The sequence below is a fragment of the Podarcis erhardii genome, assembly GCF_964252035.2.
Source record: "Podarcis erhardii genome assembly, chromosome: 7".
NCBI lineage: Eukaryota > Metazoa > Chordata > Lepidosauria > Squamata > Lacertidae > Podarcis > Podarcis erhardii.
The window spans coordinates 52484076-52508996 of NC_138511.1; the positions used below are offsets into that span (position 1 = coordinate 52484076).

The window sequence follows — 24921 nt, forward strand, 5'->3', positions numbered from 1 at the left end:
AATGATATTGTTTATTTTTATGTCATACACTACTTAAGAGACTTTAAGTGGTTTATCAATGCTTTTAAATAAATAAAAATATGGGCCTACTTTTAGAACTTTTACAACTTAATTCTCTCAGGCGCATCATCGCAGTACTGGCATCTTGCCTGTCAGTCTTTGATGCCACAAATGGGATTTGCAGAGGCTCCGGATGTTGGCTGAGAGGATCTGCTAAATGGACACCAAAGCATAGCTCAACAAAAGAAGTTTGCTGGAGGATTTGCTTTCAAGAAGCAAACTGACATTTGCTGAAAAAGCAAGCAAGTCGGCCAACCTTTCCCAACAGTTACCACAAAGATGTGTTTTTTAAAAAATACAATGCAACACACCCAAAACAAAAACAAAAGGGCCGACTGCTGGAGCCAAGTAGAACATTCCTCACAGCAAATGGGAAGCTTCTGAAGGAGCTAATGAACTGAGGAGAGGCCTGCTGAGGCAACCTCAGGAGACCTGAAGGGCCATCTCCATGGAAATGCTTTGTACAAAATGGAGCAACTCACTTGAAACCTGATGAAGCAGCTGCTTGCTATTTTTTAATATATATTTTTTAAAAGGCCTGGCAGGAGACAGAGGCATGGTTCTATAGAGACAGGCAGAAAACTACTCTCAACTTTTGTAGTAAAGTCAGTACCCAAAAGGTAGAGCAGCCATCTGGCAACATTTCTGCCCTGCATCCATATGCTTCGTCTCTTTCTGTAAATGCCCCCAACTCCAGCTAATGGAACTGTTTCAATTAGGGCTGCAATGTTTAACATATTAATCAGTTTACAGTGCAATACTTCCAGCTCAGAAGCAAGTCTCAGTGAGACTCACATCCAGGCAAGTGTCCATAGATTTGCAGCCTAAAAAACAAAAGTTAAAATCGAGGGGGGGGGGGGGAGTTTCAGTCAGCTAAATCGGATAGTCCCTCCCAAATCATCATCTTTAATACAAATACCAGAACTGCAGATTGAAAGCCCCACTTTAAAATTACATTTGCTGTTTTGTCTTGTATAGAAGAGGTATCCATGCCTAAGACTAGACCTGTTATGCCACAATGCATTTTTAAAAATTCAATCAAGTAAACAAACAAACCCTTGTGTGATTAATAGTTTTACATTTTCCCAATTCACTTGCAAATACTTCCAACATCGAAGGCCGACAGATGCCTGTAAACAACAGGTGAAAGTAATATTTTTTTTTTGTAATTATAAAAAAATGCTAAAGGAGCTTTCATTAAATTAAGATCTTTTTGCTGGGGTGTTTCAGTTACATTAGAGTGTTTTGCCAAAGAGCTTTTAATTAAATTAGTTCTTTCTTTTATTCATTGTACCAAATGAACACAAAGGAACCAGTTCCATAGGCGGCCATGTTGTCCAAATAGCCCAGTTCTGTTTGCTCTGACTGACAACAGATTTACAAGATTTCAAGTCTGCCTCTTTTAATGCTGGAGGTGCTGGGGATTAAACTTGGTAACATGGGCAAACAAAGCATGCCATCTACCACTGAAACATGAACCTTTGCCGGCATTAACAGTATCAAAGAAAAAGAAGTCAATTGAAACTTTCTATTGTGTTCTCTCTCACACCAATAATTGCCTCACTAATGGGATATCAAGAGCAAAGGCACAAACCTGTGAAGAGCCATTTCCCCAGGACTCATTTTGAGACATGACCACACATCCCTTGGCAGAAAGGTCACCGCATTCTCTTATTCAAACCTAACACAGGCAGAGGATTCTCCTCTGTGATGCAATACTGAAGGTTCTGGGTTGAAAAGACTAATGCCAACAAGACATTACAGGGTTAGGCCTTGTCTTCTTTTTGAGGCTGCATTTTAAAAGGAGGCATTCCAGACCTGTCAACAGCAACCTGGCTGGGGAAAACTGGAAATGCCTAATAAAAATTTCTGTGGACTAGTAACTGCTGGATTTCTTTGCAAGGCTCTAGTTTACTCAAGCTGTGAAAATGCAGATCAGAAAAGGTCAACTTTGCACTTGTTTATGTGCTCTCTTGCATGAATTTTAAAATGCCTTCTTTAGCTCAGCCTAGTGCCTACAGTTATTTTGGACTACGGCTCCCATCAGCCCCAGCCAGCAAAGCCATGTTGGCTGAAGCTGATAGAGTTGGTAGTTCTAAACATCTAGCAAAGGCTGCTTTAGCTACTTGACTGCCCACGAATTTCTCCAAGAGCAAGATAGGAAATGGACATGGACAGGACATGGTTTTCTGGGATCGCTCCAGATGAGGAACCACCACACCTAAAACTGCCACAGTGGGCCAGGGCAGTCAGTATGGGCCTACATAATAGGGAAGAGGCATTCAGAGAAACCAAAGGCATACTGGGGACTGAGACAACCTAGATAATGTGGAAACAAGTGCTGCAGGGATAAATGAGAGGACTGTAGTTCCTATGCTCCTTGTCAAGAAAGATTGCTCCACTGGCTCTGCTAAAGCAAGGGAAGGAAGAGTTGGCAACAAGGGTGAAACAATTCCCCAAGGTCATGTGGGCTTTCGCAACAGCCACCTACTTAGATACACAGGGAAAAGAGACTTGAGGAAGTGGCTCAACATATTTTATCCTTGATGGGGCAAGGGGGGTTAAGTACATCCATCCACCTGCCACCTCTCCCCTGAAAGCTGTCCCTTCCTTGGCTGGGGCTTACAGCAGCTGGCATCCAGCAACACCTGTGCATAAAATGAGCCCTGCTAAATCAGGTCAAAGGGCCACCTAATCCAGCATCCCATTCTCACTATGGCCAACCAGATGTGCAAGGGAAGCTGACAAGCAGGACCTCAGTGCATCAGCGCTCTTCCTATTTGGAATTCCAGCAATTGGTGTACAGAGGAGAGCAGTCAAGAAACCTGGAAACTGTAGTTGTTTATTCCTACTGTCAAAACTGAAGTTTGTTGGGAGTGCTGAGTGTTGTTTGGAGACCCCTATTCCCCTCACAGAGCTACAATTTCCAAAGTCAATCCAGTCAATCCAGCTTCTCAGTGGACTCTGGGAATTGTAGCTGTCTGAGGGTAATAGCGGTCTCTTAACAACTCTCAGCACCCACAACAAACTGCTGCTCCCAGGATTCCCTGTTTAAAAGTAGTATGATACTGCTTTAAATGTATAGTGCAGATGGGGTCAGAATCAGCTTCCCACTCTTATGAGTAACATGGTTTAGGTGGGAACATAGTTTAGGTACCCCTAAGAAGCTGAAGAATGAACAAAAAGTCAAGGTTGATTTAAAATTATTATTATTATCGTACCTCAAACAAAGCCAAGTTTCTGTCATAATAATCTCCTCCTTTGCCAGGATCAGAATTGTTGAGGAAGGGACTGCTTTCTTTATGGTTGCCATGGCCTGTGGAAAGAAAAGAAGATTCTAGATCATTTGGGGAAGAAGACAACCTCATAATTCTGAGAAAAGGAAGAGACATAACTGGCTCACTTTCATCGTTTCATTTTCTTTTTCCACCAGCCTGTGATCTTAAAATTGATGGCTTTCAGAAATTTATTACCATTGGAGAACTCAGCTGACAAATGTACATGTACATGTACATTTCTCAGCTGACAAATGTACATGTGTGTGTGTGTGTGTGTGTGTGCGCGCGCACACACACACACACACACACACACACACACACTGCAGAACATGCTGGGATGCTATCTAGTGCAGACTCTCACTACATGTGGAACGTTAGCCAGGGCAGGAGTGAGAGGGGGTGTCATTACCCTATAGAGGGGTGGACAACCATTTTCCTGTTGAGGGAGGCCACATGCTGGGGGAGAAGGCAGAAACAAAAGTGTTCTGGATTAAGCAATCTGAAACAAAGCCTGCTCACCTTCAATTTCTACCATCAGCTGCCCCAGATTAGAATATTCAGTCTTTTACAGGTCTATTCATAAATAATCCCCACTGCATTTGATGGGGTTACTGTAGAGTACAATTGTACCCTGGTTCTCAAATAGAATCCATTCCGGAAGTCCATTCGACTTCTGAAAACGTTTGAAAACCAAGGCACGGCTTCCGATTGGCTGCAGGAGCTTCCTGAACTCAGTCGGAAGCCGCGGAAGCTATGCTGGACGTTCGGGTTCCAAAGAATGTTAGCAAACCGGAACACTCACTTCTGGGTTTGTGGCGTATGGGAGCCAAAATGTTTGAGTCGCAAGGCGTTTGACAACCAAGGTATGATTGTATACAGGTTATGTATGTTTTATTTATACAAAAGTTCAAAACAGTTATGGTCCTGGAAAGGATGTGGAAGTAATCTTTTCCTCCTCCCTCAATATGTACAATTGGGGGTGGGGGGTAGATATAGCCCCTTCCAGTTTTTTATGAAACTACATGGAAAAAGAAGGAACACACAATTTAGAAAGCCAGGAAAATAGAAGCAGGAAAACAAAGAAGGAACACTTATGGAAAGGAAGAATGGGGCAGACTCAAGAGTCTCAAAGTAAGTTTTGGGGCTGAAAGTTGCCCACCTGTGCCCTTTGATATGCCTTAAAGGTAAAGGAACCCCTGACCATTAGGTCCAGTCGTGGCTGACTCTGGGGTCGCTTTATTGGCCGAGGGAGCCGGCGTACAGCTTCCGGGTCATGTGGCCAGCATGACTAAGCCACTTCTGGCGAACCAGAGCAGTGCACGGAAACACCGTTTACCTTCCTGTCGTGCTTTCGAAGTGCTAGGTTGCCAAGAGCAGGGACCGAGCAATGGGAGCTCACCCTATCACGGGGATTCGAACTGCCAACCTTCTGATCGGCAAGTCCTAGGCTCTGTGGTTTAACCCACAGCACTACCTGCGTCCCTTGATATGCCTTAAGTTTCACCCAAATATCCCCTTTTGGGGAAAATGGTAATGACAAAACACTTTTAGGGAAGCTTGCCTGGCATCACTGATCTTCAATTTGAGAAAGCTTTTATAAACTTTCCCCAAAGCTCAGTTTGAAAAACACAGGTCTGAGACTTTATGTCCAACAGAAAACAGGGCTTAAGAAATTGAATCCACTGAGGAGCAGGCAGAGGAAAAGCTAGTCACCCCACACCTGCTGTGCCTCCCCTGGAACATCCTACACATAGAAACGAGTGCATCTAGTGTTACCCTTTATATGCTAGTTTTCTATGTGCAGAGATGAGTGGTAGCAGGATGAAGGAAAAAGCAGACATGATAACCCCCAACAATGGAACAGCCAAGAAACAAAGCTTACCAACTCACTGAATGAGCACAGTTCGACCCTTATTGATTGCACAATTATATAAAAATCATGCACAATTCTGATATTTTGACATTACTTCAGGAGGTGGCTGTCCCCTGCCACAATTAAGGGAAACAAGTGGACAGAAAGCAGCAAGAGAGAAAGAAAACAGTTGTGCTAAATAACTTCCGGACTTTTTTTTTTTTAAGGAAGGAATACATAATATTCCAAAACCTAACCTAACTGTGGCAAAACTAATGACATTTGGGGCCCACCAGTCTTGACAAGTTTCCTTGCACAGTCATCTCACCGGAGTCACATGCCAAAGAAGAATTTTTATTTTTATTTTTTACAGCAAAGTTAAAAGGCTGTGCTAAGGACAACAATTTACCCAAAATGACATTTTGTCAACATTTTCTTTGATGTTACACTTCCTCCTTGCTTTTACTTGTCTTTAAACCTAATTTAGTGATTATTATTATTTATTATATTTGTTAGCTCCTTGCTGCCAAGAGACTTACAACAATTTAAAAAAACAAATACATGGTGATATTGAGATATTCATATAAAAGCACAAACAGTTCACAAAAATATGCAAAAAAACCACAACTCTAACAGCTGCAGGAAGCTTTGGCAGCAAGTTAGCAGCAAAATCATCCTCGTCTATTAAAACCCTGGTGGGAAAAACTTTTTTACCTGGTGCCAAAAAGTTGTCAGTGAAGGTGCCAGATGAACCTCACTGATGGAGATCCACAATCCTATGAGGCTGTGATATGAAGTTGCTGTGGCGGCCAAACCAATCCAAATTTTCCTGGGATCACACCAGCAGGGCAGAAGTGGAGTGGAGTGGAATTCTCCCACTTTCAGTGGCATTTTAAAAAAGTATTTTCCACCTCACTGTTCCCAATGGGAGGGAATAGGAATAAACCAGCCCTAGAGACAGCATACTTATCTTCTTCTGGGTGCCCGGGGGATTTTAGTTGCACCCTGATGTACTCCAAACACTCTCTCAGAACACCCTCTTTTCCCATCTCTGCTCTAGCATTGACAACGGCCCTTCCTGCAGAGGCCAGGAGGAGACCTTCGAGGGCAGACCTCTTCCTCTATCCACAGAGGGAGATCCATAAAATCCTATGGCCCCTGAGTCAGATTGCTCTGGAAAACACTTCAATAAGTACTAATACTTCTCAGAATGTGCCACCCTGCAGCATACATCCCATTGACTTTAAAGGATATGTAATTAATGTTAAAAACAACTTGCATTTGGAATTGCACCTGTTATGAAGGGCTGTACCAAGAATTGTAAGAAAATCTTGATCAAAAACTTTGAAATTCCAACTTCAGCACAGATTTGAACTTCTAGCTTTAAGTTTTTGTTATAAGGAAAATCAAAGTGACCCAGAAAAGCCCAGCCCAGCCCAGCCCAGCCAACTCACTAATTGACTTAAGGGCTGCCACTCTTCAGTCAGTCTCAGTTACACATCTAAAATAAAGGGGTGAAAACAGTGGCCTGCTTTACTGAGATAACAAATCTGAAGAGCCTAGAATGTTTTCTGGTGCAAGTATTATACAAATGCTGATAAATTATAGGGGAGCTCTGCAACTTTAAATGTAGATTTCAGTCTTTCAAATCCACTCTTTGTCACTAAACCTGGACTTTGCTCAATTCGAGTCCCACCAGCTGTGTCCAAATTTCAAAATAATATTTTCAGAAATCGCAAGATTAAAAAACAACAGTAGTAACAGCGATCTGTACACCCAACTAGCCAACTGGCACGGGATCCATTCTGCCTCACAGATAATTATTTTCAGAGTTAAGAATTAAAGCCACTTTGATATGCCTTAAAGTGCTCACTGGAAGGACAGATCGTGAAGCTGAGGCTCCAATACTTTGGCCACCTCATGAGAAGAGAAGACTCCCTGGAAAAGACCCTGATGTTGGGAAAGATTGAGGGCACAAGAAGAAGGGGACGACAGAGGACGAGATGGTTGGACAGTGTTCTCAAAGATACAAACATGAGTCTGACCAAACTGAGGGAGGCAGTGGAAGATAGGAGTGCCTGGCGTGCTCTGGTCCATGGGGTCACGAAGAGTCGGACACGACTAAACGACTAAACAACAACAACAACATAAAAAAAGAGAGTCAAGTTTCCCATTAGCTTCTACACAGTAGTATCTTTACTTGGTTACTTAGTTATAGAACCTGATACTCTGAATTTGTTTGCTTTACAAACAAAAAAACCCTGCAATCTATTCAGGATTGTTTTAGATGGCTCTCGGCCAGGAGAAATTATGCTTGCCTGCTTCCAAATGAAATACAAGGAGGAAATGGAACCTTCGACTATTAAAGTAGAATAGCAGTATAACTGCTAATAAAGAAATATCTTGCCCTCCTTTTGATTGGATGATTTTTAAACCTGTCAGCATTCTGACTGATTGTGGAAATGGCAGAACAGGAGGCCCCATCCCACATAGTCATCAAGGCAAAATTTCAGACATCCTCACAAAAAGCTGAAGTATTCCAGAGAGGCAGAGTAGAATTCAGGCATGCATGATCTAATCTGTTTGTTTGTTTGTTTTGTTTTTTGTTTACAAGGTTCACCAGCTACAGCCAGATGCAATGGTGAGACAAGCAAACATATGTAAACTAAAAAGTATTGAACACATTGCCTCTGAGCTCATGCTCAACTCAGGAATTGGTGTTCAGTACCAGAACAAAGCTCACAAGTTTGTTCACAGACACATCTACTCCTGGTTTCTCCAGCTCGCCGGACATAATTCTGCTTCAGCAGCTTCATTTGGGGGGTGGGGGGGGGTGGAGCATTTTAGTTGTTGCTGTAAAGCAGGGGTCAGCAAACTTTTTCAGCAGGGGGCCAGTCCACTGTCCCTCAGACCTTGTGGGGAGCTGGACAATATTTTGGAAGGGAAAAAATGAACGAATTCCTCTGCCCCACAAATAATTCAGAGATGCATTTTAAATAAAAGCACACATTCTACTCATGTAAAAACATGCTGATTCCCAGACCATCCACAGGCAGGATTGAGAATGTGATTGGGCCGGATCTGGCCCCTGGGCCTTAGTTTGCCTACCCATGCTGTAAAGAAATTGGAAGTCAGAGAGCCTTGCCAGAGAACCTACTGAAAATCACAGAGATCTACCAGTAGACTCTGATAAGAACATAAGAAGAACCCTGCTGGATCAGGCCAGTGGCCCATCTAGTCCAGCATCCTGTTCTCACAGTGGCCGACTAGATGCCTATGGGAAGCCCCCCGAGTAGGACCTGAGAGCAGCAGCACTCTTCCTGCCCTCCCAGCAAGTGGCATTCAGAGGCATGCTGCCTTCAAGAGGGGAGGTAGAAGAGAGCCTTATCCTCTATGAATTTGATTCTCTTTTAAAGCTATCCAAGTTGGCGGCCGTCACTATACATTCTGGAAGTGAATTCCTTAATTTAATTGTGTACTCTGCAAAGTTCTTTATTGTCACGTGAATTCTGGACCATACATCTGCAGCAACCCTCAGTTTCAAGCATTTTAACTGCAAGTTTGCTGATTTATAACTTACCTGAACCATCTAACCAAAAGTTGGTTAATACCCCTGTTCATGAGGAATTTGTTGAAATATTTAACTTTGTACTTGCAGAATTATTCAGAGTTTGGGTAATGTAAGAACAGGAACTATCTGACTGCAGGATATTGCTCCATAAAGATATACAAATTTATTCCAAAAATATATGTTTATACCAGCAGTGTTAGATATAATGAACTATGGATATTTTTAAATAGTTTTATTCACTAGTCCATTTTGGCAACTACTAGAGGAACGACTGAGCTTGCATTTGCCAATGGGTAGGTCAATGTGGGTGGTGTTTGATGGTTGTCCGTCAGTCTCGGATCATGACTGATACACATGGGGAATATATTATTTCTTATTTCAACTGAGCAGACTTCAAATCATCCTTGCCTCAATCCTGGCGGCATAGCAGCTGGCAGTTGGCCAGAAGGTGCTCATACATGCTGCCTTTGGCACCTGTACATCAGAGGCAAGCTGTAATAGTCGATCAAAACAGTTCTCTGTATGAGCACCCTGTAGCATGCTGTCATCAGATCTGCTGCCAACCACCAGAGAGTGGCTCCCAAGTGTTGAAATATAAGGCTCTAGCCTTTCCAATGTTCAGTTGTAAATGGTATTCATCACACCTGTTAAGGATTAATAGCATTAATCATTTTTTGATGTACTTACTCTGACCCACTTGCACAAGGTTTGCAACCTACAGGTTGGGAAATACTGTATTATAGGAAATGCAGCCAGGTTAAAGTGTTTAAGGGCTAGTAGCCTGTGTATGCTTATTTACAAGGTGGCCTTTGATGATATGTGGTTCTCTGTCTAAACATGTGCTTTCTCTTTGCTCTTTTCAAATCACTCCCATAAGTTCCAAATTCCTCCACTGTCAGCTCCAGAGTCAAAAGGTTTAAAGTCAAGTTCACAGCAAGGACATCCTATTTTAATCTCCATCAATATGTTGATTTGGGCATTGCAGACAGCGCATTAGATGAATTGTTATATTCTCAGTGGGAGTACATTACTACCCTGGCAGAAACATTCATTAATCAAGATCACCTTCAGTTAAATATCTGACTAATCTGCACATTTCACAATTGCTTCAGCTCATAAAGCTTAAAAGTTAACACGTTTCAAGGCCAGCTCCCCCTGTATTTGGATAAATGCTTTGTAACCGATTAATTTTTTCAAGCAAGAAAAACCATGACTTTCTTATGTAATGGTGTGTTTTTTTTCACTATTCCAGCTGTCAGGTGTTATTTAACTTCTCCAGACACTCAACAGGAAAACCACCTTAAAAGCATCCAGCTAAACTTGCAAATACAAGAGAAACAAGACAACTGTGTGTTCACAAGTCGTGAAGTCACTCATCTTCAAGCACCTTCAGCTGTCTTCTATACAAGCATTCTAAGAATATGCAGGGTGAAATGATCATGAGGAGCGTGTAAGCTTTGTGGAGTGCTGGCAGCCGCCCAGAAAGGATTCCCTTTTTACCATCCCACCACCAAAGACATTGGCGTCTTTAGCAATTTTCATTTTTAGAACCAATCTCAGGACTAGCCTTTAGCATGCCTCACATGATATATTACAAGGCCAGGGGGCACACTGGCAACTAGACCATATTTGGGGAAGGACCATAGCTCAACAGTAAAGTTTGCATGCAGTAGTACACAAGTTCAATCCCCAGCATCTCCAGATTTCACAGAAAAATGTATTGCTTATGGGTTGCAGTCAGCTAAGTTATACTCACAGCAGATCCACTGAAATTAATGGACCTAAGTTAGTCGTATCGTTTAATTTTGATGGGTCTTGTCCTGAGCATGACTAACAACCCTGTTCTCATTTGTTTCAGCATTTTAAAAGCTGCCTTTGTAAAACTATGAGAGGTGGCAAAATGTAAAGAATGAATTGTACAAAGCATATTTGCTTCATACCTTTGGAGTGGCTGGGATTCCCTATTGAGCACACACTCCATGGCAAACTCGGATTTGTTGACATGGAATGTGTGAAAAGGTCGTTTGTGACTCACTTTCCCATTCCTTCCTATAACAAGGGTTTAAGCCAACTTCAGTCAATGATTCCAGCTGCAACATATGTAAGTTCTCCAAAGCGAGCTGACGTCAAGAGTTTGATCTTCATTAGCAATATTGAATTTTGCTTCAGAATAGACCAATCAATTACTGGAAGCCTGAGGCATTTGTGTCTTAACTTTAGGAAATGCAGTTGCCAACACATGGGCAAATCATTTGCCTTTTGCCTTTTTAAAAAAAGGATTATTAAACACAACAGAATTTCATTTAAGGAATTAAGGGCTACCTCACATGGTTTGTTATTATTACCTAACCAAGCCCAAGACTTGTGACCTCTCTCTCTTGAAAATATTTAAAAAATTTATGCAATAGCCAAAAGTAACTCAACTAAAATATTTGACTGGGGCTGAAAAATAATAATTCATATGCCATTAAGTGTATTTTGGTTGCAATCCTACACCTACTTACCTGGAAGCCCCATTAAATGTAACGGAACTGAGTTCTGACTTGACATGTAATGTATAGCTATGATTGAGCTGTGCAGGATGGTTTAAATGCTAGATTTTTTAAAGTTAAAGGTTTTTCAGGGCACACTGCCGTCACAAGGCACTTTACAACTGGAGTATGAAGATGGGAGATCAGGAACTACTGGCAGATCTCTGAGTGACTTGGAATACAGCAAAAAGAATTGGCCTCCCAACAATGGGTCCTTAACAATGGTAACAAAAACAACTGCCCCCCCCCAAAAAATTATACTGCTGCAATGAAGAAAGCTTGGGGTGGGGTAGAGAAAAGAGGAAATTTCGTGCAGTAATAAGACTGTAGTAAGCTCCATTACTTTCTGGTGCTCAAAAGAGACTTTGGGACTCAGGAATCTTTCCTTCTAAGTGAATGTCTTTTACACCATGCTCTAGTTGGTGCATCTGGAGCAGGCACCCCCAAACTCGGCCCTCCAGATATTTTGGAACTACAACTCCCATCATCCCTAGCTAACAGGACCAGTGGTCAGGGATGATGGGAATTGTAGTCCCAAAACATCTGGGGGGAAGAGTTTGGGGATGCCTGCTCTAGAGGAAAGATCTAACAAGCCTTAAGTCTGTCCAGGGCTGGTTTACAAGATTCTTAAAACACACGAAAATGTAATTACAACACATCACAACAGCAGCTAAGGATTTTTCCAAGTGAAGGACAATTCAACCAAACACAAGCTTGAATAAATGTGTCTACAAAACATTCAGACAAGTTCAAAGCTTTAATATTATTATTTTGATAATCATAATTGATTATTTATATGTCGCCTATCTATCTGGGTTGCCCCAGCCACTCTGGGCGGCTTCCAACAAATTAAAACATCACACACAGTTTAGGGTGATTGAATGTATTTTAAGATACAGTAGTCCAGTAGGCTACCCTTGCATTATATATTGAAGGCACTGAAAACTAGCAGCATGCTTATTTTAGCATGTCTGAAGAACTGTGCTCAGCACATGCAGAAGTTATTTACAACTTCAATTTTAGATCTGGCAGGTATCATACCCATTCCAATTGCCCAACTATAGAATCACAGAATTGTTAAGTTGGAAGGGACCCCAAGCTTCATCTAGTCCAAGTCCCTGCAATGCAGGAATCACAGTTAAAGAATCCCTGACAGATGGTCTTCCAACCTCCGCTTTAAAATCTCCGGTGAAGGAGAGCCCACCAACCTTCGAGGTGCATTGTGTTCAATACACACGCTATAGCTAATTTTCTGAAATGAAGCATTTCCAAAAATGGGAACGAAAAACAAAAGGAATCAATAACTACCCATTTCAAATGCTGCCACCTGAAGGATTCTACAAGAGAAACAACTCTGCTTCAGAAAGAAAGAAAGACCAAACCACAGAAATATTACAGGTCCCAAATCAAGGAATACCTACCCCTCAGCAAGAACCCTTTGCCTTTCTCTGCAACGGGGCTCACCATTCTCCTTCTCCTTCCAGTCCTTTAGACCACATTTAGCACCAGGTATTTGTGAAGCACCAGGGTGCCAAGAACAAAAGCAAAACAGATTCAGTTGTGTACTTCCCTGGAATGGACACCAACAGTCTCTGACTACCGGCTGCACAGCTGCATGGTATTGATCAGCCAAGCACACTACATAGGGCTCCGGATCATCAGGCGAAATCAAAACCAATATGACCCTGATGGTGTAACCCCTCCAAGCCTCACTGCCAAACATGAGCTACAGTGGTACCTCGGGTTAAGTACTTAATTCGTTCCAGAGGTCCATTCTTAACCTGAAACTGTTCTTAACCTGAAGCACCACTTTAGCTAATGGGGCCTCCTGCTGCCACGCCGCTGCCACACGATTTCTGTTCTCATCCTGAAGCAAAGTTCTTAATCCGAGGTACTATTTCTGGGTTAGTGGAGTCTGTAACCTGAAGCGTATGTAACCTGAAGCGTATGTAACCCAAGGTACCACTGTATTAAAGAAGATGACAGAAGATGTTTCAGTGGTCACTGAAATCTAAAGCCTTGTGGCAGTGGTGGCTAGTACCCAGGGTGGAAGGCAGAGATGCAGTCAGAGCCAACAACAGCTTATTCTATTTTTGCCCCCCTCCTCCCTATTGTATTATATAATGGCAGCACCAAGACAAGGGAGGAGGAAGGAAACTGGCAGACAGGTGGGGGGGTTGGCTGAGAACAAACTGAGGTTGGTGGGGTAGGTCGCTTGCCCTAATAGACCAGCACCTGCTGCCTTGTGGTATGCAGAAACAGCATACCTACAGTGCAAATAAATCCCTTTCTGAATGGTGATAGCTCCCAGATAAAGATAAAATTACATTTTACAGATAACAGAAAGATGCAAGTGCACACAAGCCAAGAGGGTTATGCTTTCCAAAGCAAGACAACCGATCCCCCCCCCCCCCGCCCCAAAGCGGAATAGACGGTTGGGGAAAGATACAGGACAACCTTGTGATTTGGTAAATAATGTTCACAAGTGCCAAGAGCACACCCTCTGCATGCATTAGGGCTCAGCTTCAGTCTTTGGTATCTCCAGCTGAAATTATATCAAGTAGCAGAGCTAGGTAAAGAAGAATCCTTCTGCCTGAACCTTTGGAGAGCCACTGTGTATTACAGTACAGTGGTGCCCCGCAAGACGAATGCCTCGCAAGACAGAAAACCCGCTAGACGAAAGGGTTTTCCGTTTTGGAGGCGCTTCGCAAAACGAATTTCCCTATGGGCTTGCTTCGCAAGACAAAATGTCTTGCGAGTTCCTGCGGGTTCCCCCCTTCCCCCCCCTTTTCCTAAGCCGCTAAGCCGCTTAGCAGCTGATCCGCTAAAAGCCGCTAAACCGCTAATCCGCTAAGCTGTCAATGGGCTTGCTTTGCAAGATGAAAAAACCGCTATACGAAGAGCCTCACGGAACGGATTAATTTCGTCTTGCGAGGCACCACTGTAGATGCTAATGGAAAGGCAGGACTCAATACAACACCACTTCAGAAGGTCTTCAGGAGTAGCTGGAGATCTCTAAGAAAACAAATCCCAGTTTCCTAGGCTTCCTTGGAGAAGCTACAAATAGTAAGACAGCTACAAAACAAGTCAAAATTGCCAAACCATTGGCTAGTCATTAGGGGTACAGAACCTGTGGTCCTCCAGATCTGAGTTCTCCAGTCTTGGACTCCAACCCCCACCATCCCCAGCCATCATGGCCAGCTGTCAGGAATTATGAAAGCGGCAGCCCAACAGCATCTGCAGGGGAAAGGTATTTCCTTTCTTTCTTTTTGGGTGGCTAATCCTCTGCTGGGCATTTTGCCAAACCATCACCAAGGAGAGACGGCTCCTTCTGGTCAGTCAAGCAAAAAGAATGCTGAAGAGTTGAGCAATAATTTGGGGGGTGGGGAAGAGGACACATGCATATACTCATCAACTGGGCTGATGTTTTATGGCAAAACCTGTGGCCATCCAGATGTTGATGAAACACAACTCCCGTCTTCCTTGACCACTGGCTAGGCTGGCTTGCGCTGGAGTCTAGCAACATCTGAGTCTAAGAGCCCTGCTAGATCGGGTCAAAGGCCCATCTAGTCCAGCATCCTGTTCACATAGTTGCCAACAAGATGCCCATGGGAAGCCCACAAGCAGGACCTTCAGCACTCCCCACACTTGTGATTTCCAGCAACTGGCATTCAGAGAAATTCTGCCTCGTAACAGTAAAGGCCTTTGTGGCTAGCATCAACTGATGGCCTTATGTTCCATCAGTTCATCTAATCCTTTTTTAAAGTCATCCAAGTTGATGGATGACTATGGGCTGTGAAGACCTACTTCCTCTTCCAGCATTCAGCTTCCTTGGATATTCACGGGTTCTAGCATTATGAGGGAGAAAATCTTCTCTTTCTCCACAGCTGGCACAATCTTATACACCTCCTTAATGTCCCTTGTTATTATTATTTGCTGGGCCACAGCATACCCACTCCTGTGTTTAAAGGTATACACATTTTAGGGAGCCTAAGCCAATGAATGGCATCCAAACCAAAGTCATGCAAATAAGCCCATTACCAGACTGCCTGCCCATCCATGCCAACATTGCAGAGTGCAATGCAAGGTGTCCACTTGGCTTGTTTGGCTGCTATCCATGCTATGACCATGCAGGTTTTATGTGACACTCTCTGGCATCTTCCTAAAATAATAACAATCATAACAGCTTTTGTACATCTAGGCTGGTTGCCAGAATGCTATTTAAGTTTGCCACAGAAGACAGATTTAGGGGAGTGCACTAGGCATGGAGCCTTTGGGACGCCACAACTATGATGTTGAATGAAAGATGAGACACGGGAGGGTGAATTTTGGCATCGCTGAAATTTGAGGCGCCAAGGTTTGCTGCTGGCCGTAGACCATCAGACAAGTGAATTCCATCAGACATGATGCTGCTATCAAAAGCTACCAGAATGTGGAAGAATACAAAAGGGATTCAACCACAGGCTTGCCAGCTCTTGCAATTTAAGACTTCAAGGATGATCTCATTTTCACCCAAGTAAACCAGGTTAGCAAAGGCTAACTTGAATGACTTGAATGCACAAACCAGCCATCAGAGTTCCAACACCACAGACATAATTTTTGCATCAGTACCGTATCAATACACAATACTTTTTGATGAAGACAGTTCACACATTCAATGCTTGTGGCAAAGAAATCAAGTGATAGACAAGCATGTTGGAGCTGGTTCTGGAATGCTGCATCATGCAACACAAATGTGCCTTAGCAGGGGGCGGGGGGACAGGCACTGCATGCCTGCTGTGAGCCCCACCTATAGGAGAAGCATGGACCACTCTAGCCAAAACATCACTCAATCTCCTCCTCAGTTTCCCCAAGAAGCAACAGGAGTTTTGCAAATATTGGATAGGGCAACTGCAATTAACATGCTGAAGTCTCTCTCTCTCTCTTTAACACAACACATTCTTGGGCTCCTATTTCAGCAATTTAAACTATGCAACAGCAAGCCTCAACAAGTTAGCCCTCTTGGAGAATTAACACAGCTCAGCAAAACAAATGCCTTGTTTTCGAAATGTGAATATGAGGTGAGGCTTTGATCACACAAAACTTGCATCCAGATGTATAGACAGACAGACACACAACACCTCACTTCACACAGGCCTTGTTTCCTGCAAAGAGCTAAATCCCCTGCCATGTGAGAAGTACAGCGTGAGCATTCATTTTTGTCCTGAAAACACTAACATTGGGAGGTTTCCATGTGCATGAAACACAATGGCCTTAAGGCCACTGCAAGAAACTAATCCTCATTGTAGTTTTCTCCTTTGGTAGCTATGCCTCTTGGACAGAAATTTCTACAAAGGTCTCATTAGTTTATATGGCTAGCGATGGGGGAGCTGATGATGACTGAGGCATGGAAAAACATAGTGTACTGAATGGGGCAGATTGCAGTGGCCTCTCTAACCAGAAAGTGGTCCAAATCAAGGAAAGGACCTGAAATATCACTGCAGGTGGCCACATCCCTCAAATCCCCCATGACTGCTGATAACTCCAGGATTGACTGCTGAATACCAGCCTATCTGCGGAGACAAAACAAGGCACATAAAAACTATGCATGAAGGGTGTTTGAAAACTGCAGAAGTAAAGAACTCCTGAAAAATCCCTACATGGGTACATTGGATACCTTTGCTCATGTGTATGGATTTGGTAATTGTAGGTAAAGGTAAAGGGACCCCTGACCATTAGGTACACTTGTGACCGATTCTGGGGTTGTGGCGCTCATCTTGCTTTACTGGCCGAGGGAGCTGGCATACAGCTTCCGGGTCATGTGGCCAGCATGACTAAGTCACTTCTGGTGAACCAGAGCAGCGCATAGAAATGCCGTTTACCTTCCCGCCGGAGTGGTACCTATTTATCTACTTGCACTTTGACATGCTTTCGAACTACTAGGTTGGCAGGAGCTGGAACCGAGCAACAGGTTCCAGTTGCGGGGATTCGAACCGCCGACTTTCTGATTGGAAAGTCCTAGGCTCTGGTTTAACTCACAGCGCCGACTAAATGCTTGGGAACAGGGTGTTTTAAAAAGCAGATTTTCCAACTACACAAATTCCCCTAAGACATCCCACACTAAAAAAAAAGAAAGAAAATTATATGACATAATTAGGCTAGCAGGCTAGAGGTCCTCAATCCCAATCAAATCCTTTAAATACAACAACAACCTACAAAGCATCCTGTGTGCAAAGAATAAGAACACACACAACAGAAACCAGAACATTTCATCATCTAGCCCAGTGGTCTTAAACTGCTCTAGACTTGAGACTCACCTCTGATTCCCAATATGCAAAATGTACATTTTCACTCTTGATATATAAACAATTGTACATTTTCACTCTTGATTTATAAACAGTGCTAGCAATGCATTACTATTCATTCTAAAATGGCAACTCACAAAGCACTATTCTTAGCTTTGCCTTAGCATTAGTACTAAATGAAAGCCAGTGATGCTGACATTTGATCTTAACTGAAAGGCCAAGAAGCGATTGACAGACTCACAATTTCAGTCTGACACCTGGGCATGTTTCTTCTAGGATTTATTATTATTATTATTATTATTATTATTATTATTATTATTATTATTTTAGGGTTACATGGTTGGTACCAAATAGCAGGAAGCAGATGACAGCATCAGTTACCAATTCTGGGTATCATTTACTAACCAAAATCCTACACTTTTGTGATGTTAGTTACTGAAAGAGTACTTGCATCACATTAGAGCTCAGTGAATTGTTTCTGGAACTCATATCTTAATTCCAGAGATTGTGTACAGCGTATAGTGACTGTATCCACTATATACCCTCAGAATTTTGGGTGGAAATAGGAACCAAAACTTGTAATTTACTGTTTTGCACATTGCTTAACAACTCCTTTGATATAAGCAAATTTTATTGTTTGGCCTTTATAAAATAATAAAAAAATAAATTGTGCAACAGTTGGAACTATGTCAGTGGAATTTTCTTACTAACCTCTCAATCAGTTTCAGCATTTTTTAAATGCCTCCAATGTCTTAACAGTCAAAATTTGTAAAATTTCTTCCTGGCATTGAGGTTTTTCATTAAAGCAACTGAACACATCTATAAGGTATGCCAATCTTAAAAGGCCACATTTATGAGTTGTCAAATAAAAAAAGCATATGCCGGTGATTTATTTCTCAAAAACTTCACAACTTCATGCTGAATCATGGGATCACTTTTACGTGGAACAACAGTTTTGTGTTCAGAACCCATTTCTTTGCTGAGAACTTCTACCCAGAGTTCTAGCTTTAATTTTCAATTTCCACATGTTTTCCTAGAACAGAATTAAGGATTTCACTCATGTTTGGTCCAGCCATACTGAGCTGGATTACAACATGGTGGTGGCAGCTTTGTTGCAACCCACCTGGTGTGGCCTCAGGACCCACCTGTGGGTCCCAACTGACAGGTAGAAGACTATGACTAGCCCATGCCAACATATAAACAGAACAAACACCCTGAACAGGAACATAGAACATAGGAACATAGAAAGCTGCCTTATACAGAGACAGGCCATTGATCCATCTAGCTCAGTGCTCCACTGACTGGCAGCAGCTCTCCAGGGTCCCAGGAAGGGGTTTTCCCAGGGATTGAACTTGGGGCTTTCTGTACGCAGAGCTGGTGCTCTACTACTGAGCCCCAAGCTTATAAGACTTTGCAAAAAACAAACAAACCCAGAATGCTTGGTTTGCCACGCTGCAAATAAATCTATCCTGTTAAGGTAGAGAACATTATCAACAAGTAAAAACACTTAAGATTTTTTATTCCAAGCACAGAAGTCCCACCAACATACACAAAACTTGGAAACCACTTACCAGTACCAGCTCTTATGCTGCTGTTCTGCTGAGTGTCGCCCATTCTGTGACATTTGCTTATAAAAGGAAATAATGAGTGCAAAGGGGTTGTATGTTTTTTTGGTAGACTTCTTTGCTGGCCAAGAGCTCAGGAAACGGCCTTAATCTCCACTTAGCAGGGGGCTTCACTGCTGCAAACAAGCCAGGTTTAAGCTGTTCATTAAAGGGTAATCAGGTAGCTTTTTTTCCTTTTTCTTTTTTGCAGCAGAGGGTAGAAGAGTGGCCACTGCCACTGAGAAAGGCAAGGGTACCAACCAAGCCGTGAACCAGGAGGCCCAGAGTTCACATTTCACTTTGCCAATGAACACATTAGATGGCTCTTTAGGACCACATTTCCCAACAAAAGTGGTTTCACTGAGCATCCTCCAGACATATAAAAAATAAAACAAACGCATCCATGGAGATGGCAAAGCCAGAGTGGCTGGGGAAATCCAGCCAGATGGGTGGGGTATAAATAAAAGAAGAAGAAGAAGAAGAAGAAGAAGAAGAAGAATAAGAAGAAGAAGAAGAAGAAGAAGAAGTAGTGCAAGGAACTCTTCTTTCTATCTTCCTTCTCAGAATATACCCGCTCCCCAAGAGTACAGTTCCTATTTATTTTCCATAGCTGGTGGGAAAAGCTGCAGGGATGTATGTAAGGACCAGGCCAATGACCCATCTAGTCCAGCATCCTGTTCTCAGTAGCCAAACAAATGCCTGCGGGAAATCCACAAGCAGAATCTGAACACAGATTTTCCTGTGGCTTCCTGCAACTGTTATTCAGAAGCATTGCTGCCTCCAAATGTAGAGGCTAGCAGTCATCACTAGCCTCCTCCATGAATTGGTCTAATCCTCTTTTAAACCCATCTAGGTTGGTGACCATCACTGTCTCCTGTGGCAGGAAGTTCCAAAGTTTAGCTATGCACTTTCTAAGAAATGCTTTGGTTTTATCTTCCAACATTCAGCTTCACTGGGTGTCCATGAATTCTAAGTGTTAGGCGAGAAAGAAAAGCTGTTCTCTATCCACATGCATAATTTTATAAACTTCTATGAGGTCACCTCTTATGCTGCAATCTTTCTTCCTAGGGGAGTCACTTCCATCCCCTTCATCATTTTGGTTGCATTTTTCTGAACCTTTTCTAACTTTACAATATCCTTTTTGAGGTGAGGCAACCAGAAGTGTACACAGTAAAATGGTCAAGGAACAGCTGTAGCTCAATGGCAGAGCACCTTCTTTGCACACAGGAAGTCCCAGGTTCAACCCACAGCTTCTCCAGACAGTGCTAGAATGTCCCCTGCCTGAAACCCTGGAGAGCAGCTGCCAGTCAGTGTAAACAATACTGAGTTATATGAACCAATGGTCAGACTTAGCACAAGGCAACTGCGTTAGCAGGCAATCTTCCAGCTGCAAATTACAACCTCCTGGAAGGCTGTTTATAATAGTGTTTGCTCATCACACAAGTCCTTTCTCCAAGTCTTCCAATACAGGCAGGCCACAAGGAGGTCAGAGGCTGGGCCAGCAGGCATGGCCCCACCCTACCAGACATTGATCTGTACATACCATGAACCTGTGTGCAGAGAAGGGGTGGAGAACACTTTTATGCCCAAGGGCTGAATTTCCTTGTGGGCAGCCTTCTGGGGGGCATGTACCAGTGGTGAAATGGGGCAGAACAAATGTAATATGCTAGTTTCTACACAAACATACACACCCTTCTCCAACCAGGCAAGCAAAAGGCATTATCTGCCTCAAGTTAGCCACTGCAGTATAACCAACCGCCAGATGAGTTTCCCAAAGCTCTGACGCATTTCAGCTCTGTGTATTTAAAACCTCTACTTCCAAAACAAGTGTGACCAAGCAAGTTACACCCACCATGTTTAAAGAGTTAAAAATGGTTCCTCACATGATTCCTAACCCATAGTTCATAAGATTTTTATTTTTTTTTTAATTGAAAGGTATTGATATAAGAAGAACCCATTTGATTGCTGGACTGGAAAGGCCAGCCTCCAGTATCTTGGAGGGTTTACATCTGATTGCATTAATGCTGCCATGTCTGCAAACTAAAAGAATTTATGCACCTGGCAATCAGACAGTAAAGTCAACAGTGGCACACTCCCAAACTAGGTCAGTGACAGCCTGCCTTATTAGCTGTTTCAGATCAACAAACAAAAGTTACTGGAAGATACACAACTTTCTGCAGGACACCAAATGCAGCTTTGTCACACTTGAGTTTGCAAAATACAAAAATGACACTGGCTCTCTTTGTAGAGGAGAATTTATAATGCAACCTTATGCATGTTTACTTACCTTAGCTGTGCAGCAGTCAGCCCAGAACACAGGAAACTGTCTTATATCAAGTTAAACCACTGGTCAATCTATCTCAGTTTTGTCTGCACAGATTGACATTGGTTTTAGACAGAAGTCTCTCCCCAGTTCTACTCGGAGATGTCAGTGATTGAACCTGGAACTTCTGACTGCAAAACAGATGCTCTAGCACTAAGCTGTGGCCCTTCCCCATCACCCTCCCCAAACCAAAAGCTGGGGTGGAGAGGAGATTGTTCCTGATCTCTCATGGAGAGAGAAGAAAAGTTAAATGTTGACACACGCAGAGAAGTTGGGTCTTTGAAGGTGTGGCAAGCTGAGACAAAGCCTCATCTGTCTTCAGAGGCTTCCGTGAAGCAACAGGGAGAAAGCTTTTGAAATTAATCTTATTAAAGCAGCACATCCAAGTCACCCAGAGATTTAGTATCTCATATGATCTCCTGAATTTCTGCCAACAAATAATAATGATGATGATGATGATGATGAATAAACCTTTATTGTCACTACACCACATGTGTGCAGTGAAATTAAATGAGCCCCTCCCCCCATACACTCAGTCTTGTTCGCGCTCTGTGTGCTTGTCAGAAGTCAATTACACCACTATTTTTTCCCATTCAGCAGCCCAACAGCCCATGGATAAAAACCTGTTCTTTAACCTGTTGGTGCAGCTGACTATACTTCTGTATCACCTGCCCGAAGGTAGGAGATTAAAGAAGTCCTGGCCAGGGTGTGAGTCGTCCCTAAGAATTTTCCTCGCTCTCCTAAGGCAGTGGTCTCCCGCAATGTCATCTAGTGAACTCTGAGGACAGCCCATGCATGATGTCATGTGCTGTATTCACCACCCTCTGTAGGGACTTCCTGTCCGTGGCTGTCAAACCAGCGTACCACACTTTTATACAGTATGAAAGGACACTTTCTATTGTGGCCTGGTGGAAGGAGACCATCAATTTTTGTTTGACACTGTTCTTTTGCAAGACCCTGAGGAAATGGAGTCTCTGTTGGGCCTTCCTAACCACCTAACCAACAAACAGCAGCCAATTCACACTCCACAATTGCCACAGAACTCTTTGGAACCCTGTAGGCTCAGCCATACTACCCTCAAACCTGCTTGGCTCAGAGAGAAACAGGAAGCTGCCTTACACCAGAGCAGATGATTTGTGCATCTAGTGCAGTGTTCTTTAATCGGATTGGCAGCTGCTTTCCAGCTCATCTGGAACAAAAGAGTCTTCCTGACCACCTAAGACACCTTTAACTGAAGATTCCAGGGGCAAACTATATGATCTGTAACTAAGCTATGCTTCCTCCCTCCCTCCCCACAGCAATGGTCTTTCTTTGGACACATAACCATTGCAATTGTCTTATTATTGTCTTAGTATTGTATTATTATTTCATTGCAACTTGCCCTGAGACCTTATTATAGTGAAAGGTGGGTAAGAGTCAGTAAGTATCATTGGTTAGGGGGTGTTGAACTAGGCCTGGGAGACAGGGGTTCAAATCCCCAGTGACCTTGGGCCAGTTGCCATCTCGCAGCCTAACCTTCCTTACAGGGTTGTTGTTGTGAGGATAAAATGGGGGAGGAAGAGAACTCTGATGCACACCACTTTGAGCTTCTTGGAGGAAAGGTAGGGTATAAACGCAATAAATAAATAAACAAATTCCTATAGAGAAAATTTCTTCTTCTTCTTCTTCTTCTTCTTCTTCTTCTTCTTCTTCTTCTTCTTCTTCCTCTTCCTCTTCCTCTTCCTCCTCTTCTTCTTCTTCTTCTTCCTCTTCCTCTTCTTCTTCTTCTTCTTCGCTTCCCCTCCCACCCAAACTCACCTATTACCCTCTCATCTGGTATTGTTTATAATTTTATCACATTTCTGCATTCCAAAATATCTTCAAAGACCTCAGGTTAACAAATATGAGATTCTTCCCATTTTACCACCACAACAAGCCTTTGAGGTAGAATAAAGGAAGAAGGCAGTGGCTGGCCCAAGGTTTTCCAGTAAACTCCTTCGGGAGGAAGGACAGGATATAAATGAACAAATGAATAAACAAACTTTGCGACTAATGCAGGGACTGAAAATGAAGTGTGTCCCCCCCCCCTTTTTTTAGTTTGCCGCTGAATCTACTACTGGAAAACATCCATGGATGTGCCTGACATACATTTAGGCCTGTTTGCCTTCTCAGTTGTCAAAAATATTGTTCATAGCATCAGGAACTTATGTGCACCCAACTACTGCTGTACATATGTGACAACAATGACATACGTACATGCAAACATTTCAGCGACACTGCGTCACTCTAGTTGCAGGGGACACTACAGGCAAGCTTACCTATACTCCTTCTGTTGCCCCATTGCCTCTGCAACAATGGGGTGATTTATTACATTTCTATCCCACATTTACTCCAATGAGCTGAAGGTGGCTGCACATGGTTCTCTCCCTCTCCAGTTTATCCTCACAACAACCCTGTGAGACTGAAAGGCAGTGACTGGCCCAGGGCCACCCAGTAAGCTTCATGGCTGAGTAGGGATCTGAACCCTGGTATCCCAGCTCCTACTCTGAAGAAAAAATAAAAATCTGGGGTAATACCCAATGTTAGTTCTACTCAGAGTAGGATCCATTGAAACTAATGAAATCAATGGGTCTACTTTAAGTGGAACTTATCTGGATACAGTCCTTGGTACAGGACACTAGAAGCTCCAACAGCAACCTAGGTCTTAGCTTGCTTTTGGAATTCTGCAACAAGAAAATTCTGCAACTGAAATAAATTATGAAATAATAACCCACTGTGCATAAACGATGGCGAAAGGCAAAGAGTCCTACAAGGCATGAATGGGGTGTGATTGCCTGATGTGGCCATCACTGGCAAATATGCCAATGAAATGCATTTAGTGTTTGCAGATCTGCCAAGCTTCCATATCTGACCTGCTGAACACTATGACAAGATCACGCCCCAAGTTATTTACGCAGTGGTTTTATATCTCATTCCTGCTCTCTGTCTAATCTAGGTATTTTAAAGCCCTCTACCTCTGCAGGACTAAGTGCAGGAATGACCACAAGAGGAAAAGCAAACAGCAGCCGGAGATTAGAGAGTTTAAACTTTAAAGAACAGAGAATCACAAGTTTATGTCAACAAAAGAGAAAGCACTTGGTTAAACAGTTCTATTATCTACAACACACACCCCAGCATTTAAGTCAATGGGGTAATTTCAGAGTTCCATTCAGGGAACAAGGGGCCCTTGATTCCCACTTCTCTGCTCCAAAGGACTGGGTGAACCCTTCAAATCAGCACTCAGTGGTGGCACAGAAGGAATAATTGAAAATGCTCTGTCGTTCCATTTCTGTTTGCTGAAGGGCTCCATCAGATCCAAGCCACTCTCTTTAGCACCAGAGTCCTCACTTTCTTAAAATGCAAAATCCATATTATTATTCAAACAAATGAATAACAGGAC

At 42.9% G+C, this 24921-nt stretch overlaps 1 protein-coding gene across 2 annotated transcripts in view; it reads right to left on the bottom strand.

The window, feature by feature from the left end:
• The window catches only part of SLC12A4 (solute carrier family 12 member 4), a 60175-nt gene that overhangs the window by 29896 nt on the left and 5358 nt on the right, over positions 1-24921 (bottom strand). The window contains exon 2 of one of the 2 annotated variants that reach the window (XM_081871914.1): positions 3282-3376. In XM_081871914.1, the coding sequence (XP_081728040.1) occupies positions 3282-3376 (95 nt within the window). Of the gene's footprint in view, positions 1-1654; positions 1750-3281; positions 3377-24921 lie in introns of those variants that run through there. The other variant, XM_081871915.1, reaches the window with a different exon arrangement.